The 19,772-nt window shown below is 34.9% G+C and overlaps 2 protein-coding genes and 1 non-coding gene across 3 annotated transcripts; 2 read left to right on the top strand and 1 right to left on the bottom strand.

Moving 5' to 3' along the window:
- Window positions 1-315: 315 nt before the first annotated feature.
- On the bottom strand, window positions 316-7,514 carry LOC109103438 (carboxylesterase 1D-like). Its single transcript, XM_042715925.1, has 13 exons — window positions 7,349-7,514; window positions 5,985-6,173; window positions 5,747-5,885; window positions 5,523-5,656; window positions 5,056-5,209; window positions 3,853-3,888; window positions 3,702-3,717; window positions 3,170-3,258; window positions 2,977-3,054; window positions 2,732-2,879; window positions 2,502-2,651; window positions 2,018-2,090; window positions 316-1,473 (listed from the first exon to the last, which is right to left on the bottom strand). Exons 1-13 carry the CDS (start codon window positions 7,423-7,425, stop codon window positions 1,290-1,292), a joined length of 1,467 nt encoding a protein of 488 aa, XP_042571859.1. The 5' UTR covers window positions 7,426-7,514; the 3' UTR covers window positions 316-1,289.
- Window positions 7,515-13,537: 6,023 nt separating this feature from the next.
- Window positions 13,538-19,053, top strand: LOC109088260 (programmed cell death protein 2-like). The gene is made up of 6 exons (XM_019102431.2): window positions 13,538-13,808; window positions 15,441-15,604; window positions 16,358-16,765; window positions 16,881-16,997; window positions 18,422-18,579; window positions 18,888-19,053. The coding sequence occupies exons 1-6, from the start codon at window positions 13,584-13,586 to the stop codon at window positions 19,016-19,018; spliced, it is 1,203 nt and encodes a 400-aa protein (XP_018957976.2). The 5' UTR covers window positions 13,538-13,583; the 3' UTR covers window positions 19,019-19,053.
- Window positions 14,240-14,312, top strand: trnar-acg. Its single transcript has one exon. It is a non-coding gene; the product is annotated as a tRNA-Arg (tRNA).
- Window positions 19,054-19,772: the final 719 nt, after the last annotated feature.

A 19,772-nucleotide genomic window follows, 5' to 3' on the forward strand; every position in this document is an offset into this window, starting at 1 on the left:
CTCTAATTTCCTTGTTTTTTATTTTTGTAATTTATATTGAAAGGTAAGCCCAATTTGTCAAAGTTTCTTTTTTTTTAATGTGTACGTTTGATGTTAATCTGCTATTTAAAAAAAAAAAAAAAAGAAGTATTTATTTGTCAATTCCTCAATCAGAATATTGTCAATAGTTGAATTATTGTCGTCCATGTAAGTTTGCCAGTTAGAAAATCTCAAAAGCGCAAATTCATGACTAGTATGCACCCCGTTGCATTCAAATTCAGGGAGGTTTGCAGCTTTAGCCTTCGTTTGTTCTCAATAAAATGGAGGAAAAACATGAATGTTTTCCGACTTTTATTTCTAAGTGCTGTAGCATTTGGACCAATCAGACACAATTATTCATTATATTTAGTGAATAATCCAGCAAACCCCCTCGCCAAAAATCCAAACTTGTTCTGTGGACAACCCCCGAAGAGTAACTAACACCCCAAAAAGGAAGACCAGGCCTCTGGTTACCATGGCAAGCAATGACTACTCATCTGATAACACTGAATGTGGAACTCTCGAACCATCAAGACTTTCATCTGAGACTGCATCCGGACGCTCAGTGCAAGAATCATACATTTAACCAAACGAAACCGAGGTTTAGTAGAAGCTGCAGACCCCGCTGGAAAACAGCACTGATGGTTTCACTCAGGTGGTTAACTGTCTTCTTTTCATAGTTTTATTCCCTGTTTCTCTAACGGTTTCATTCATTCAGCTGCATTTGCCCTTCCCCCCATATATGTGTTTGTTTAGACTAGTTATGTGTTAGTGTTTGGTTAATAAAACTTTTGTGCACTAATTGCATGAATTTCTGATTCTGCCACTGCTTGTAAACCAGTGTCCCTTTAACGATCCGATCTGGTTATGCTCTAATGCACCAGTACTTTAAGTTATTTTCTATGGCCATGCAAATATCATTTCTGAAATTGTTGATATGAAAATGAAGTTGTTATGAAATTACACTGAATGTTCGCTTGGAGAACTTATTAGTTGATGGAAATATTAATTCTGTTACGGTTACTACTGGCAGCTGATATAAATTATTGGAATTAATTAGAATTTATATTAATTTCGCCTTCATTAGTTGCTTGGATATTTATTTGTCATATGATCAAATTGTAAATTTGCTATCAAATTTAAACTTTAGCACCAAAATAAACTTTCTCAGGTTAATTAATTCGATTCTTACATTAAATCACAGTTAATTTTTTTGTGTGTCATCCATACATGCAAGTGCTTTGTGTTCATTTCTGATACAGCAGAGTTTTTTACAGTTCTGAGCGCTCTCTTTTCTCTTGGCTTTGACGGATGAGATCTGGGAGTGTCTGGGTCATGAATGCATAGTGTTTCCCCTTCAGGTTCTTCCCATCTTTCTGTTCCAGTCCAATGGCGAGATACTCCGCCTCATCCTCGTATTCAGGCCAGTGTGTCAGACCAGGACCATTTGGAGACCTGCCGCCAGGAAAGATGTTTTTAAAATCTAGTTTGAAACGCATATGCCTAAATCTTAGAAATGTACTCTTTGTATTCATGTTGGGTTCATATGGTTTAGAAAGTTTTTGATACCATTTTCAAGAAAAAATTCAGTTGAATGACTGAATGTCAGGACATATTTGGAGATTCGTACCACATGACATTTTTAAATTTTTCCCTTCAATTGGGAACTCCAATCTACGTCCTCTAGGAGACACTTTTGGGGCATGACCAATGTCTAAATCGGTGCATGTTTACTGCTATTTTTTGGTGCTCTCTCACCAGGTGGTCATGCATGCACTGAGGATTTGGCATAGTGGGTATTCCGTTTCGCATAGTGTCCACTAGAAGACACAGTGTCTTGTTCCCTCTCGGTTAGCCATAACCCGAGATGTTATTTGGTTTGGAAAACTTTTAGACCATTTTCAAAGAAGTTTTTGTTAGCGGGGCAGTTGTATCACCTAGACATTTTTTTCTTTATGAAAAGCCAAAGAATATCGACTTTATGGTAAGTATCGCTTACCCAGTGCAAGCAAAGTTTCCCCAGTAAGCCATGACAGTTCTGCAAAGTTCATTCTCTTCTTCTGAGAGTTCCTCTGAAATAAAGCAGGAAGAAAGACATCAAACAGACAACCTAAGAGAGACTCTGTATTGATGGCCACTATCTATACAATCCAGTTGTGATTAAAGGGATACTCCACCCCAAGATGAAAATTGGACAGAATATGGGACAATCACAGGCCTCCCGGTTTTCATCCAAAATATCTTAAATTGTGTTCCGAAGACAAACGAAGCTTTTATGGGTTTGAAACGACATGCGGGTAAGTAATTAATGACAAAATTTTCATTTTGGGGTGGAGTATCCCTTTAAATATATCAACGAAACTACTACTGATAATAGACAATTTTCTGTTTGCAAAATTTAGCAGAAAAATGCACCTTTATAGGGTGTATTTCTAAAACCCTAAAACCATTTGTTTTGTTTCCTAATATTATTTGTGTTGTACCTTTCAGCTTTATATGTCCATCTGCAAAGCAAGAACCAAAAACAAATACAATTTCATCCGTATGGTCACTTCCAACAAAACTGGGTCTTTTCTTTTGAAGTATACTGGGAGGATGCTGGAATTCATACACGTATACTGGTGCACCTGCATCTATTAAGGGAAAAATGTATAATTATCTTTGAGTATCACTGAAACAGCCTTCTGCAAAAGCCCATTGTACAAATTCTCACCTCTGTGGTAATTCGCCAGTTTACGAGCTGGGATGTTGAACATAAAGTCCCCCATTATCTCTCGAAATCCATCTCGGATTTTGGTCTTGTCAGGAGATGTGCCCAGATACTCATTCAAAACCAGCTCAGCAACTAACTGATCCTGAAGCTAAAGGGGTGAAAAATCGAACAGAAATATCATACCTTTAATATCTTTTTTATGCAAATAAAAATGTCAAATTGAAAATAAAAGTATTCTGTCTTACAGTAGGATTAAACATGGTCAGAATTGGCAAGATCTGCTCCATGTCCATCCCATCTGTCCATCCTGGAGGTGAAAAGAACTACAGAAAAACATTTGCTACATATGAATGTGCTGTAACATCCTGACCAAAGTTCTCATTTCTGGAAAAACAAATATTATATCTTTACAGATTTTCAAAGTGAAAAAGTGTTTACATTAGGCATCACATATCCCCACTCATCATCAGTGATTCCGGTGATCAGAGGCACTTTGTTAAACTCGTGGGAAAGAAAAATCTCATATACATGTCACAGAATGAACTGAACATCCACATACACTCCAAAACACAATCCAGCATGTGGACTGTATGCTCCTGTCACAGATTGAAAGACACATAAAATATTCAAATAAATAATCAAATATACACAAAGACACAATCAAACAATCCAACATACCAAAACAACAAAGAAACAAACAATCAAGCATACAGACAAAACATATTGCCGATAATGGAGAAAGAAGAAGAAAGAACCTATGACACAATCCAGTACTGCAACCAAAATAATCTTCTTCTGTCAGCTGCATCACACAGTCAACAATCTTAATCAACAGGAGTACCAATTTATTTATCAGCTGCATCACACAGTCAACAATCTTCTTTGTAGAACAGAAAAGTAACAAAGACAAACATACCTCATACAATCCCAGAGAGAAAAGTATTAAATACACAATAAATTTATTCAGTACCGCTCTCTGCAATGGCATTGTCCCATTTAAACCTTGGGAGTGATTAGGACAGTAGTTCCCTGTGACATAGAACTACCATCCATTTCTCCCATAACGCACAAAGAAACTACGAACACACATTCTCCCCCACACCTCTCTCTGCAAAAGTCACATGATGGAAGAGGTTTGCCGATAATGGAGAAAGAACCTATGAAACAGTATGTTGGGTAGGGTAACCGAGAAAACAAAAATATATCCCTACAAGGGGTGGTAATGTTTTTGGTGTTAATGGCATCATGCCTCATTTTTAAAAATTAAAATTAATATCATAATGAGGAAAGTGCCTCATTAAATGAATCATTTATTTTCGGAATTAAAATTAATATCATAATGAGGAAAGTGCCTCATTAAATGAATCATTCATTTTGAAATATATATATATATATATATTTTATTTTATTTTATTTTTTTTTTAAGTCAAAAAATATTGTAAATATTTGAAAATTCTGCCACTGTCCACCAAGTCAGGAAATGAAAATAAAACAGGAAATTATATTTATTCATGGTATATATATAATAGTTAATATGAAATACTATTTACTGTAAAATATATATCACATTTTTGAAAATTATGAATAAAATGTGTACACACATACATTCAGGGGTAAGGAAAATATTATAATATATAAAATATAAAAAATGTTAACTGAAATAAAGCTAAAATGAAATAAAATATAAATATTAGATGATTAAACTTTAAAAATGTATGAAAATTAGAAATGTAACCCTAGCAAGGAGTTTAAGTCAAAGTACTACAATTTAAAATAATAATAATAATAATATTAAAATAAAATAAATAACATCTAAATAAAAAAATCTAATGAAAAACTAGATTAAATAAAAATGACAATAGCACATAACAAACTACTTGAAATCTAAAAATAAATGCTAAATCAAAATATTAATAAACACTATAATACACAGCGTGACATTTTTAGTGTCATTCAATTAAAACGTCAAATTAATTTAAGAAACCAAGATTACAGATGGACAAATCAGACACATATTTAACAAATAATCCAACAGACCCCTCACTCAACAATGGGACTGGGTGCAGGGATGTCTGTGAACGAGCCCGCAGGACTCTGGTGGAAAGACTCATAATGCCCATCAATTGGGACTCTTCCCCATTCTTTCATAAAAAACCTCCTGAAAAACCTGAATGAACATGCATATCTCCAGGACACTGTGTGTATGGTTATTACTGTCTTGTATAGTGTCTTTTGTACAGTATACCGTTTTATGCATGCTTTATTCATGTACATTTCCCCTTGAGCTTGAAATTTTTTGTTTTATTATTATTATAAATCCTTACATGTAAAGACACACTGATTCCTCCGGCAGACTCTCCAAAGATGGTCACTGATCCAGGATCTCCACCGAAGCTGTGGATGTTCTCCTGAACCCACCGAAGAGCAGCAACCTGATCCAGAAGACCATAGTTTCCTGGCGCGTGTTCATCTCCCGTGCTGAAGGGCAGAAGATCATCATACAGCCTCATCAGAGACCTCAGGCCTCAACGCCACTGTATCAATCACTAATCAGACATTCTGAAGCATCAAAAACATGATTACATGTCAGTTTAATCGGCCAAAACAAATCTAAACCTTAATAATGTTTGATATGTTATTGTTCACAGTTACTCTAATACCTGGAAATACCTGGAATAAATAAAACAATATAGAAAAAGCCAGACCTATTATTAAAATTGGTTTCTTGAATAAATAAACTATTTTGGGTTTTGTTAGACCTTTATGTTCATTTATGTCGATTTGTTTTTACCTGAAAAATCCAAGTAGGCCAAGTCTATACTGAATCAGAACCACAACTACATCCTGATAGGCAGCCAAAACATGTCCGTCAAACAGTGACGCAGAGCACGAAGAAAAACCTCCACCGTGAATCCAAATCATGACTTTTGCACCATGAAAAACAACTATATCAAAACACTTAAGACATATATGCATGAAAATGCAACAGAGTTCATTCAAATCAGTCACACGTACAGGCAACTTGTCATTTGCTCCAGGTTTAGAGGGTGTGTAGATGTTGAGGTATAGACAGTCTTCTGATGACTCAGGAATCTCTACATTCATAGACAGATTGGCTGCCAAGTCTACAATTAACTGCTTTTGCTGCAGACACCTGGGAAAGACGGAGAGGAACACAAGTGTCTGATGTAAAATCAAGGTGTTGAAGAGAAACGGCTGATCTGCAGGTGCATTCGTTTGGTTTAATTCTCACATGAACGGCTGTTTTGAAGCGTCTCTCACTCCGTCCCATTTCTCTGCAGGCTGGGGAGGAGAAAATCTCAGTGGGCCCACGGGCGGCTTGGCGAAGGGAACGCCCAGGTAGGAATGGACAACTGTGTCCTTTCCCTTCGCTTTCACATATTCACCCTTCAGGGCCCCAAGTTTGGTTTGCAAAACAAGTATACAAATAAAAAAAAAAAAAAAAAACTATTCATTTTCAGTTAAACTAGTATAGAAATAGAAAAAAAAAAAAAAAAGCTTTAAACATTTAATTGTTATGGCAATTCACATACTTAAAATAGTAATAGAATGAATAGAAAAAAATTTTTTATAATATTTAAGCTGGTAATTGTCCTGCACATTTTTAAGCAGAAAATCTTTAATTGAAATTTATTTAATTATGTTATGGCAATTCATGTGTATTTACTTAATACTAATTATTTTATCACTTTAATACAATCAATTTATTTATACTAACTATTTCATCAATTTATTTCACTTACTTTTTAAACTACTTTATTTAAGCTACACATGCTATTTCATGGTATTTTATACATTTTTGTATTAATTATTTGATATTTTTTATTTATTTCATATTTAATAATTTATTTTCATTTACATAGGCTACACATGCTATTCCTTATTTGAAACTACACTTTTATAGTAATTATTTAATAATATTTATTTATTTTATTGCATTTTATATTTTTTTAAATAATCATTTTATAAAGTGAATTTATTTCATATGTATTTTATTCATTTTTATTTATATGTTCTATACATTCTATACTTCATCTGAAACGATATAATAATTATTTTATCATTTATTTTAAATGAAATTAATTTATATGTGCTACATGCTATAATTTATCTAAAAAATGTAAATACATTTTTATACTAATTATTCTATACTTTTATTTTATATTAAACTTCTATATTTTACCTGCTATGCTCAATCGGAAATTATTTTACACTCATTACTTTCTTTCTTTTATTACTTATTATTTTATATCTATTTAATTTAATAATTATGCTTGCCTTTTTATGATTTAATTTATATATGAATAGCCTATATATAAAAACACCACATGTTATTATTTTTTTAATATAACAAATATCATAAAAAGCCACGATCAACAACTACTTTCAATTACTACCAATAATAGCAAAACACGATCAACACCTACGTGCACTTTCGCCCCATTACCGTTTACTAGACTATTTACAACCAGCGCTGCGTTCTGACCCTTGATAGCTTCGCCAAAGTGCATCACAGCTCGAGTAAATGCAGTCTTCTTGCGTGTTTTTGACTGATAGCGTATTGTTGTGCAAGTAAACGCGCTTTAATGTGACGTACCATCCTCTGCTTTCGCTGTGTTTTGTAGACTCAGCTGGATCAGGATGCAGAGTGAAAGCACGACAGAGCCTCTCATCGCATGAGTGTTCAGTCCCACAGCAGAATGAGCGTTCACAAGCGTTCTGCACACAGTCAGCAACACAAATGCGCAATCTGGGCACCCTTTGAACCCTGCTATAGGAACTGTGGTTGCCAGATTCTTTAAATCCGTGTTAAAACTATAGGTTTACTTTGCTCAAGGTTAGTCAAATGGCTGATTATATAATTGGAGATACATTTGGCATTGCAGAAAGTTAAGAAAAAAAAAAAAACTTTTCACTAACAGATTTTTTTTTCCCCAGTGTCTTATTGAAAACATATTTAATTTTAATAAATCGGTGCTTGCCAAACACGTTACTTCTTTTTTTTTTTTTACTTTTAATGAAAAAACAGATGTCTTCATGGTATTGTTTGTCAACTCTGTTACGGACAAATTAGTCAATGTGTAGAAATAACAATAAATCATAACAGGAAAAATCCTTCTTGTTTCATTAGACAAACAGTCCTCACACTCCATCACCTGGAACTGAGATAATATTTCACCTATGCATACCTTAAAAATAAATAAAAAAAATACCTGTCTTCACAGAACCGTCCACTTGGAGCAAATATTTTTCATCTGAAAATGTATTATGTACAATATCCAGTTAAAAAAAAAAATGTTGAAATATTATAAGGGTGCATAAATAAATCAATAACGTTTATTAGATTTTAAACAACAATTTTATAGTTTTTTTTGTGAAAATAGTTTACAAACAGAGTTGACTCTTTAAGTAACAGAATTGTAAAGTATCAGAATTGTCTGATGGACTGTCAATTCTGTTACTACATTGTCAGCATTGTTACTCTACCTCGGTAACAGAGGACAATTTTCTTAATTTACCACAATTTTTTGCCAAAAAACTCCACTGACATGCTGAAGCCACATGGTACTACTGAAATCATGATTAAAAGACTTTTAAATAACACAAAGTGTGATCAATGAAAAAATCTGTTTTCCTTTTGATATTAACAGATCTGACACTTTATATAATAACTCCTGGTGTAAGAACTTTTTAGATTAAAATATTTTCTTATTGAGAGGACACAGACTTTTCAGTGCTTCAGATCTTAACAGTGAGGAAAAGTGACATCATTTCCTGTATCTAGTTGTGGGAGATAATTCCACCAGTTTAAAAACAAAGTATGGTGCGGTAACAGAGTTTTAGATTTACAGACACACATGAGCCATGGAGCACTTTTTATGATGGATTGATGCACTTTATTGGACTTCTATTGGACTATTGAATAACACCCATTCACTGCCATTATAAAGCTTGGAAGAGTCAGGACATTTTTTTATATAACTCCGATTGGATTCGTCTGAAAGACGCAATTCACATACACCTAGAATGGCTTGAGGGTGAGTAAATCATATTGATTTTTGACTGAACTATCCCTTTAAGCAACCCCACTTTATACTAAAATGCAATGTAATTATTTTAGAATTTTAGATTTAATTTATACCTTATTTATTTTAATTTATATATACTGTACCTGCTATACTTCATCTGAATCTATTTTACAGTTTTTATACTAATTATTTTATCATTTGTTTTATAATTACTGAATGTATTTTATTTTAATTAATATATATATATCCATGTTATACTCCATTTAAAACTAATCACTTTATCATTTTTATATTTATTTATTTATTTTTCATTTATATATGCTACACATATATTATAATTTTTATTTATTTTATTTTAACTTAATTTACATATACTATACTGGCTACACTTCATTTAAAAAAAATATTGTATATTTTTTATTCTAATTATTTTATAAATTGTATTTATTTTATATGTATTTAATTTTTATTTATATGTGCTATACATGCAATACTTCATATTTAATTAATTGAAATGTAGATTTTCTACTTCTTCCAAAACTATTTCAAACATTTTGTTTATTTTAAATTAAATTTATTTTGTTTTCATTTATATGTACTATATACATACTATATGCAGCTTATACTATTTTATACATTCTTTAATGTTCAATAAAAACATGGACATGAATTTTTGTTATTCATGTTATTCATTTTCAGGAATTTCTGTTATTCATATTCTGTTATTCAATGTGTAACATTTTGTCTGTTTTAGAATCATTAAATAAACAAAATTATATCTCTAATTATTGTTATTATTAATTATTTTTTAGTAATCATTGTTTTGTACCATTTGCATATTTAATAATGAGAAGATTCATACATTTGCAATCATGCAAGTGGTCAACCATAAGCCAGGGCCCACTATGGGTCTTTAACAAACTTACAACATGGCCTCAGGATGAGTTAAAGGGTTACTCCACCTCAAAATGAAAATTTTGTCATTAATCACTTACCCCCATGTCATTCCAAACCCGTAAAAGCTTTGTTCATCTTCGGAGCACAATTTAAGATTTTTTTGGATGAAAACCGGGAGGCTTGTGTCTGTCCCATAGACTGCCAAATAAATAACAGTGTCAAGGTCCAGAAAAGGTATGAAAGACATCATCAGAATACTCCATCTGCCATCAGACGTGCAATCTGGGTTATATGAAGCGACGGGAACACTTTTTGTAAGCGAAGAAAACAATCGATTTCAATAATTCCTTCGTCAACAGTCTCCTCTTTGTCTCTCCATATCACTGATGCTGTGTATGCTCTTCTGTATCATCCACGCCACAAGGATGTGCTGATTTCTTTCAAATCAAAGCTAAATACATGTAGAAACAGTGCATCCTTGTGGTGCGGATGACACAAGCTGTGTCTCATTTAGAAGGCTGTGCCCTCTGGAGGTCGCATTCGAAGGCTGTATACATTAATGAGGCAGTCTCATTTCAAAAAAGCAAGTAGGACACTTCGAATGCACCCTTCTTTCACAGATATTCGGAGGATGCATGAGGTGTATCCTTTGCTGCTACAGATAACCAACAATTCTTTGCGTCGCTGTAAACAACTGTCGTTAATTTGAAAAATGCCGGCGTCGGCATATGTAAACACGAGCGCAGATGTGGTGTTTACAACTTAAAGGGATAGTTCACCCAAAAATCAAAATTATGTCATTAATGACTCACCCTCATGTCGTTCCAAACCCGTGAGACCTCCGTTCTTCTTCGGAACACAGTATAAGATATTTTAGATTTAGTCCGAGAGCTTTCTGGTTCCTCCATTGAGAATGTATGTACGGTATACTGTCCACGTCCAGAAAGGTAACAAAAAACATCTTCAAAGTAGTCCATGTGACATCAAAGGGTCCGTTAGAATTTTTTGAAGCATCGAAAATACATTTTGGTCCAAAAATATCAAAAACTACGACTTTATTCAGCAGTGACTTCTCTCCCGGGTCTGTTATGAGCGCGTTCACAGCACTGCAGTTTAGTGATATCCGGTTCGCGAACGGATCACTCGATGTAACCGGATCTTCTTGAACCAGTTCACCAAATCGAACTGAATCGTTTGAAACGGTTCGCGTTAACAATAAGCATTAATCCACAAATGACTTAAGCTGTTAACTTTTTTAACATGGCTGACACTCCCTCTGAGTTCAAATAAACCAATATCCCGGAGTAATTCATTTACTCAAACAGTACACTGACTGAACCGAGCCAGATAACGAACGAAACATTGACTCGTTCTCGAGTCAAGAACCGGTTCTGTCGGACTCGTCCCGATTCGAGAACCGAGGAGCTGATGATACTGCGCATGCGTGATTCAGCATGAAGCAGACTGACACACAGCGCGTCTGAACCGAACTGGTTCTTTTGGGTGATTGATTCTGAACTGATTCTGTGCTAATGTTATGAGCGCGGGTAAACCGAAGGCTTGAATCAAGGGCATTCATCGCCAATGAAGTCATTACGTCGAGCGCAAAAGAACTGGTGAAAACCCCTTTTCGGCAACCGGTTTATTGAATCAAACTGTCCGAAAAGAACCGGTTCGCGGGAGAAGAACAGAACTTCCCATCACTACCGGTGATCCGAAAACCGATGCAACCGGTTCTTGACTCGAGAACGAGTCAATGTTTCGTTCGTTATCTGGCTCGGTTCAGTCAGTCAGTGTACTGTTTTTGAGTAAATGAATTACTCCGGGATATTGGTTTATTTGCACTCAGAGGGAGTGTCAGTCATGTTAAAAAAGTTAACAGCTTAAGTCATTTGTGGATTAATGCTTATTGTTGACGCGAACCGCTCTCCCTTCACCGTTTCAAACGATTCAGTTCGGTGATGAACGGGAGGTCTCACGGGGTTTGGAACGACATGAGGGTGAGTCATTAATGACATAATTTTGATTTTTGGGTGAACTATCCCTTTAACGTACCTTAAATCGCCTGGGATAAAAACGGATGAACTTTTTCCTAAATATCCTCCTCTTTTTTTCTCTAACAGATGTCTTTTGTACATACGACGTAGCTCCTCAAAAGTTGAACAAAATAAAGCAAGTAGAAGCATTTTTTTTATATTACATTTCATATGTAAAATTATTTCCTTCATTTAAGTATAGTGTGAGAGGGCAACGATGCTCTAAACATGTTGGCATAACAACGCGATACTTCCTGTTTCCGTTTCCGCCAGTCCTACAAAGGCCATCTCGTTTAATTCTAGGTTGAGGACACTTCCTATACACATCCTACAGAGGATGCAACCTCCAGAGGACAAAGCCTTCTAAATGAGACACAGCTACAGAAGAGCATACACAGCATACGGTGATGGAGAGACACAGAGGAGACCGCTGACAAAGGATTATTGAATAAAGTCGTTATTTTTGTTTTCTTCGCTTACAAAAAGTGTTCCAGACGCTTCATAAACCCAGATTGTGGTTAATGTTTTGAATATATTTTAAAGTCAAAGTCAAGGTCCTTCAAATATTGTTGAAGGCAAAGTGGACCCTTGGAGTCAAAAGGCTGAGAAGCACTGCTCTTCACCAAACACTGCATTTTGGCGTGGATCTGGCAACACAATGAACTTTATCAAATCGTTGATGTTATAATATGCTGTAATTCGTCCCTTTACCTTAGGTGCCTAATCATAATGACGACGCGATGAGGAGTTTGATATCTACATTACATTGACCTACAGTTCACATAATCATAGAAGAGGAAGTTAGTTCTAGTTAACTTAGCGATGCTTAGCTTCACTCGCTGCGGTTCAGATACATGATGAAAAAGTGTGCCTTTAATGCCATGCAAACGTGAATATCGTGCAAATTCTTATAAAAACAGAATTACACGACATACCATTATCCAAACACAAAACTAAACCACTGATTTTAGCAATGGATAACGCGTCTGACTACGGATCAGAAGATTCTAGGTTCGACTCCTGGCTGGCTCGGTTCTTTTGAACTTCGATTCGCGAGTTCATTTGGGTCACGTTCGTCATATCTTGACTGGATGATTCATTTTTGTTTAAATATGTTTTGTTTATCCGGAACACAACGATAAACGTCACAGCTTTCGGATAAGCAAGTACGATTTAAACAAACACTAAATGTAAAAGGTAGAGCAAAATAGCTAAAATGATTTAATGAAATGAAATATTTTATAATTTTCGGAAGACGCCGCGAGAGGGCAGTAGACTTGCACTCAAAATCTACAGCTTTGTTTTGCGTCAACATTTGAGCTCTTTCGTCAATGTAGTTTGTAAAGTTAGTTTCGCAAAGAATTTAACGTTTTTTCTTTAAAGATACAACGAAGCGAAACGCATGCACACAATAAATCAATTCACATGAGTTTAAAAGTCTAATTTTACATGATATTAAAATAATGTGAATATTAACATGCCCATTTGTGTGAGTGTCCACGCCTGAGTCTATCAGCGGCCGCAAAATGTTGGCTCGCGAATCAAAGTTCAAAAGAACCGAGCCAGCCAGGAGTCGAACATAGAATCTTCTGATCCGTAGTCAGACGCGTTATCCATTGCGCCACTGGCCCGATGCGCACCCTTGTATAAAATAGAGCATAGAATAACTTGCAACTGACAAAACCAATATTTTTATTTAACATTTAAATGACATTTGTTCATATTTACATGTTGTAAAACAATGTATTAAAGCTCATTTACCAGAATCAAATGCCGATTGCAATCATTTTAATAATTTTTACATACGTATATGCATAATTATTTACATTTAACATATAATTCCTGCATTAATATAAATTGTGAACCAGTATGGACTGGATAAAACACATTTTAAGACGATTAAGAGCGAAACGATTCAGTAAGAAGTGTGAACTTAGGTCCCCTGATGTTCAGAGAAGCACATGGACTGAAGATTTCTGCTTATTAATCATGGCAGCATCAATACACGAGACAGTCCTCATCGGAATATGTGATGGGGTTATTGACCAGAAGAAAAACACATCTTATTGCACGAACAAAATTGGAGATAGACCGGTAAATGAAACGTAATTTGTACGTTACGTGTCCTCAGGGTTTGTGTCATGCTAACTGAAATTAGCTGAGGTCTCTGCTTGACAGATAACGTTACTTGATTATCTTGTAGATGATTCCTCATGTACACAGACAGTGTTTTTGACAAGTACGCGAAATTAAATCAGATTTCTGTGCTTGCGTGAGTAAAGATTTAAAAAATAGTGTTTAAAAGTAGGCTATCGCTAGCCAGTTGGGGGCTAACCATACTAAACTCGCACATGTAAGATTAATCTCTGTCATGACAAACGACTTTATTTCATTTATTGTGTGTTACAATGAGGTTATTTTATTATTATTATTATTACAATATTTTGGGATTGTTGTAATAAAGTAATTTCAATCGTCATTGTCGCTATAGTCAGAGTTCCCGTATGTTACTATAATGTTCTATTGGGCCAGTGGCGCAATGGATAACGCGTCTGACTACGGATCAGAAGATTCTAGGTTCGACTCCTGGCTGGCTCGGTTCTTTTGAATGTCGAGTTAGTCTGAATCATTTTAATATTCACTTGAATATATGGGCGCGCGTCGTGCAGTTCAAATGATTCATTTTTTTTTTTTTTGCACGAGGACAAGTAGCAAATATATAATACAAATATAATTATAAATGAGCTAAGTGTCAATTAAATGGTTAATAATGGTAAACAATTAAAAATCACAGGTTTTATAGTTAATGCATTTCTCAGAAAGTAGTATTATAATATATAATATCAAAATAATAAGCATTTTGTGCTGTTTTCATTTTGTGGACAATACATAGGTAAAGTAATCAAAATCTGATTTACGGATATCATGATGATCATAATGTTTTTCAAATGTATGAAAGTATTAGAAGTCATTATAATTAAATTGATATTCTATAAGCTAAACTGAGCAAAATTAACATTCATGTTCAGTATTTATACAGTACATGACATAGAATCATATTTGCAAGTTGTTCAAACTATATGTGTATTCCATTTATCTGAATCAAATGTCATTTTGCATTACTGTTAAAATCTTTTGCATCAGACAGATCATTTCTGATTGTCTACTGAATACAGACCTGTGTCGATTAGTTTTAGTTGCCACATGTTCAGAGAAGCATGTTGACTGACAAAAAGTTTCAAGGAGTATTAATATAATCTATAACATATATATAACTATATATGTTTTAAGGTTTGTATCACAAACAAATGAAACCTGTGCTTTCTAATTTTGTGAATATAATGCCTTGCCAAAAAAAAAGCAACATCAATCATTTGAATTTTTTATAGAGATTTAGAACATATAACAAGATATGTATTTCTAAGTATATTAAAGTTTTACAGAATATGCAATTATCACAATAGGTATGCATAATATCTAAAATAAGTATGAATCAAATGAAGATGAGTAAAGTTATTGTGTCTATTGTTATTATACATTATGTATTAATTTTTATTTTGTATTCTGAAACGTTGTAGAACTTGTGTATGAGAAAGGCACATTATATTTTTTTATTGTTATTAATGTTATAAAAAATAATTTATTTGTATGGATGCATCCAAGGGATGATGTTTAAATTGAAAGTTTTTATTAATTTGACATAAATTTATATTTTTATCATTGCAGGACCTGCTTCCGATAATCACACTCCAGTATCCCCTATGCAGAGTGTGTCAGAGAGGCCTGTCCCACGCCGTGCAGGTCTACTGCCCTCTTGCAGCGTCTCCTTACCACAGAACCATCAGTGTATTTGCCTGCACCAATCCACAGTGCAGCGGCAAATCAGAGAGGTAACAGCTTGTCATTTTAAATTAAGGCATTATTTACATTTCAAATGTGTTCTGTTTACATAACTATTCCTTAAAGGGATACTCCACCCCAAAATGAAAATTTTGTCATTAATCATTTACCCCCATGTCGTTCCAAACCCGTAAAAACTCAGTTTGTCCTCATAACACAATTTAAGATATTTTGGGTGAAAACCGGGAGGCTTTTGACTGTCCCATAGACTGCCAAATAAATAACAGTGTCAAGGTCCATGAAAGGTATAGAAGTCGTCATCAGAATACTCCATCTGCCATCAGACGTGCAATCTGGGTTATATGAAGCGACAGGAACACTTTTTGTAAGAGAAGAAAACAAAAATAACGACTTTATTAAACAATTCCTTTGTCAACAGTCTCCTCTGTGTCTCTCTATATCACCGTATACTCTTCTGTATCATCCGCGCCACAAGGATGCGATGTTTTCTTTCAAATCAAAGCTAAATACACGTAGAAACAGCGCATACTTGTGGCGCGGATGATACATACACAGCATACGGTGATATGGAGAGACACAGAGGAGACTGTTATTTACTTGGCAGTCTATGGAACTGTCACAGGCCTTCCGGTTTTCATCAAAAATATCTTAAATTGTGTTCCGAAGACGAACGAAGCTTTTATGGGTTTGGAACGACATGGGGGTAAGTGATTAATGACAAAAATTTCATTTTAGGGTGAATTTTCGGACAATTTGACCATGTGGCCTGTATATATACCTAGTTGGATTGTCCTGCGCTCTCAGTGCTTGGAGGATGACATCAAACCAAGACAAGACGACAAAACCACGCCATGTGCAGAATCTGCAATGTCCAGGACAGACTGGTGTGATGAAGCTGATGATTGGGGGATGGACGATGAAGAGCAAGAGAAAGTGGCTGAAAGCGACGTACAAACACCAAATGACCGTATCGGTGACGGAAATGATGTCAGCAGCAGGCTTCAGGACCTGTGCATTGATGGAGATCACCAAAGTGCACTCCAACCCACCGATGTGCCAGTTTTCCAGCCGTTCTACATAAGCGTTATGGAGGAAACAGACCTGGATGGATTTCTTGATACGGATCATGAAAACGAACTGCTTAGAGCGTATGAGGAGAGGGAGGGAGTGATTGTCGCCGAGATTCAGAGGTGAGGATCGATTCTACAACAGAAACTACAGTGATCGCTGATGAATGCTTCACTGCATGGATAAATGTATGTGTAAATTGTCTATTAGTCACCTCAGTTTCTTCACTTTCTTCAGTTGTGAAAGTGGGGGAGCCACTCGGGAGGAATACGAGAAGGCCACGGTCAAGCATGGTGATGAAGTGTTCACCAATTTCATGAAGAAAATCTCTCTTTGTCCTGAACAAGTGTTACGGTGATTGAATACGTTTACACTGCTGTTCAGTAAAATGCTCCAGAATGCAACTAAAATGGTCAAAAGAATGACAGATTTGCTAGAATTATTTAAAATGTTCAGTTGGGAAAACTTTGTGTTGATGTGCATTTTATCACAATTCATCTTGTTAGCATGCATGCTAGTGCAGGGTTATTATCGCTAACTAAAACCATGAAAAAATATCTCATTATTTGAAATAAAATAAGCATTAACTGAAATAAAATAATTCAGCTAGTTGCCAAACTAGCTAGAAATTACAAAATCACACAATAAAAAATTGCAATGAAAACAATATATAAAAATCTCATTTAAAATAATAGCAAAAAGATATGTATTGTATAAGTATATATGAATTTAAAATATATTCAAAATATTTATAGAAAATAATTTAATAATTTAAAATAATAAATATATGTGAATTTAAAATAATAGTGATACTAAGGCAACACTGTGGCAGTGTTTACTATAGCAGCAATGAACACGACATGAGCCGAGTTGTCTGATTCAGCAACAAATGACTCTTACGAACTGGTTCTTTTTTTAAGGAGTCAGTTAAATGATTCACAAAACAGCCTCAAGAGTCATTTAAGAGTCAACTTTTTGAATCAAGCTACCTCTGTTAAAGGGGACATTGGGTGAAATTTTTTGCATTAAGTCAGGTTTGTGGCGTGCCTGGCAGCTCAGAAAAGCTGAAAAGAAAACCCACAGCCAGTTTGTTATGAGCTATCAGAGTCCAAAACTGTGTCATCCAGCCAGCAGTTTCAATTTGCACTGGTTTCTATGTAGATAGCTTGCTATTTAAAAAAGACCACCTCCGAGCCATATATGGATATATGCACATGTCTTGTGTCCATACCCCACTGAAGAGAGGGGCGGGGTGCGGAGAGCTCATTATCATTTAAAGAGACATGCACCGAAATGGCTCGCTGTGAACAGAGCTGTTTTTGACAAGGTAAAAAGGTGTTGTTTTACACGAGGAATTTTAACCATAGTATGTTACAGCCATTTCATGAAGACCCTAAAGAATCATACCAACTTGTGAAAAATGGGCATCCGATGTCCCGTTTAATTAATCAATCACTGAAACAGTTCACCGACTCCTTTAATGAATCATCAGTCATTTATCAGTTAAGTCTGATTCTTAATGAACCAGGAACCATTACTTCACATTCAGTTCATAAGATTAAAAATGGAGAAAAGGAGAGCGGGATAAAAAAATTACGCAGAGTCTAGAGATGCAACTGTCAAACACGATTTCATATGAATTTGACTGATGTTACATGATTTTTAGAAAAAAGCAGGAAGGCCCATCCTGAAACATAACTATCATGAACTGTTTATTGTATTATTCACCCAATTATTTACTCAAGTTTTAATCTAATGTGTTACCTCTCACCTTACAGATACAGTTGGGCCGGATCACCTCTATTTATAACCGAGCCTCTCTCCGGTGTTAGTCCGATGGTGCCGTGCTGTGCTCACTGTGGCAGCCCGAGAGTTTTCGAATTTCAGCTCATGCCAGCATTGGTCAGTTTGCTCAGTAGTGCAGACACAAATTCAGGTAAGTACAGATGTTCTACAATACACTTAAAACCAACATTTTTATTTTATTTTATTTACACATTTATTTTCACATATAAAATGTGGGAACTCAAAGCAATATTTCATGTCCTTTTACTGATTTATTTTGGTAAGCAGCTGTAAAATATTGAGCAATGTACAGTTATTAGTAATTATCTCAAAATTACCCTCTGATCCTGCGTCCTGTCAGGATATATTTTGTGGTAATGAATGGCTGACTGTACAACTTACTGTACTTATATTTTTCTATGTTAATATTCTAAGATGTGATTGTTTTTGTTTTCTCAGACGTCTCGCTGGAGTTCGGAACAGTTCTTGTGTACACTTGCAGAAACAGCTGTTGGAAATCTGGATCAACGGCTCCAGTGGAAGAATTTCTAGTCGTTCAGCCCGACCCAGATCAAAAGCTCTTCAAATGATACCATTTATCATCATTAAAGATAATTTTTCAGTACAACTTCATCTTGTTATTTATTTAATATATAATATTGTTTATTATTTAATATAATGTTTTTTTATTATTATTATTATCTAAAGGAATAGAAAAATGAACATTTTCTTAAAATTTACTCACCCTCAGGTCATCCAAGATGTAGATGAGTTTGTTTCTTCATCAGAGAAATGTAGCATTGCATCACTTGCTCATCAATGGATGCTCTGCAGTGAATGGGTGCCGTCAGAATCAGAGTCCAAACAGCTGATAAAAACATCACAATAATCCACAAGTAATTTAGACATCTCCAGTCCAACAGTTAATGTCTTGTTGAAAATCTGCGTGTTTGGAAGAAACAAATCCATCATTAAGGTGCATCAAAAGATAACTTTTTCACTGGAGAAATCAATATTATCGATAAAATACTCAACCTTTAACAAGGAGCAACAGTTTGAAGTTAATAAAAAAGGTTGAAATGGATTTCCTTCTTACTAAAATGCAGATTTTTGTTTCACAAGACATTAGCTGTTGGATTGGAGTGGTGTGGATTATTGTGATGTTTTTATCAGCTGTTTGGACTCTCATTCTGACGGCACCCATTCACTGCAGAGCATCCACTGCTGAGCAAGTGATGCTCATTTCTCTGCTACATTTCTCTGATGAAGAAACAAACTCATCTACATCTTGGATAGCCTGAGGGTGAGCACATTTTCAGCAAATTCTATTTTTCTGACTGAACT

The sequence above is a fragment of the Cyprinus carpio genome, chromosome A25 (genome assembly GCF_018340385.1).
Source record: "Cyprinus carpio isolate SPL01 chromosome A25, ASM1834038v1, whole genome shotgun sequence".
In the NCBI taxonomy this organism is placed as follows: Eukaryota; Metazoa; Chordata; class Actinopteri; order Cypriniformes; family Cyprinidae; genus Cyprinus; species Cyprinus carpio.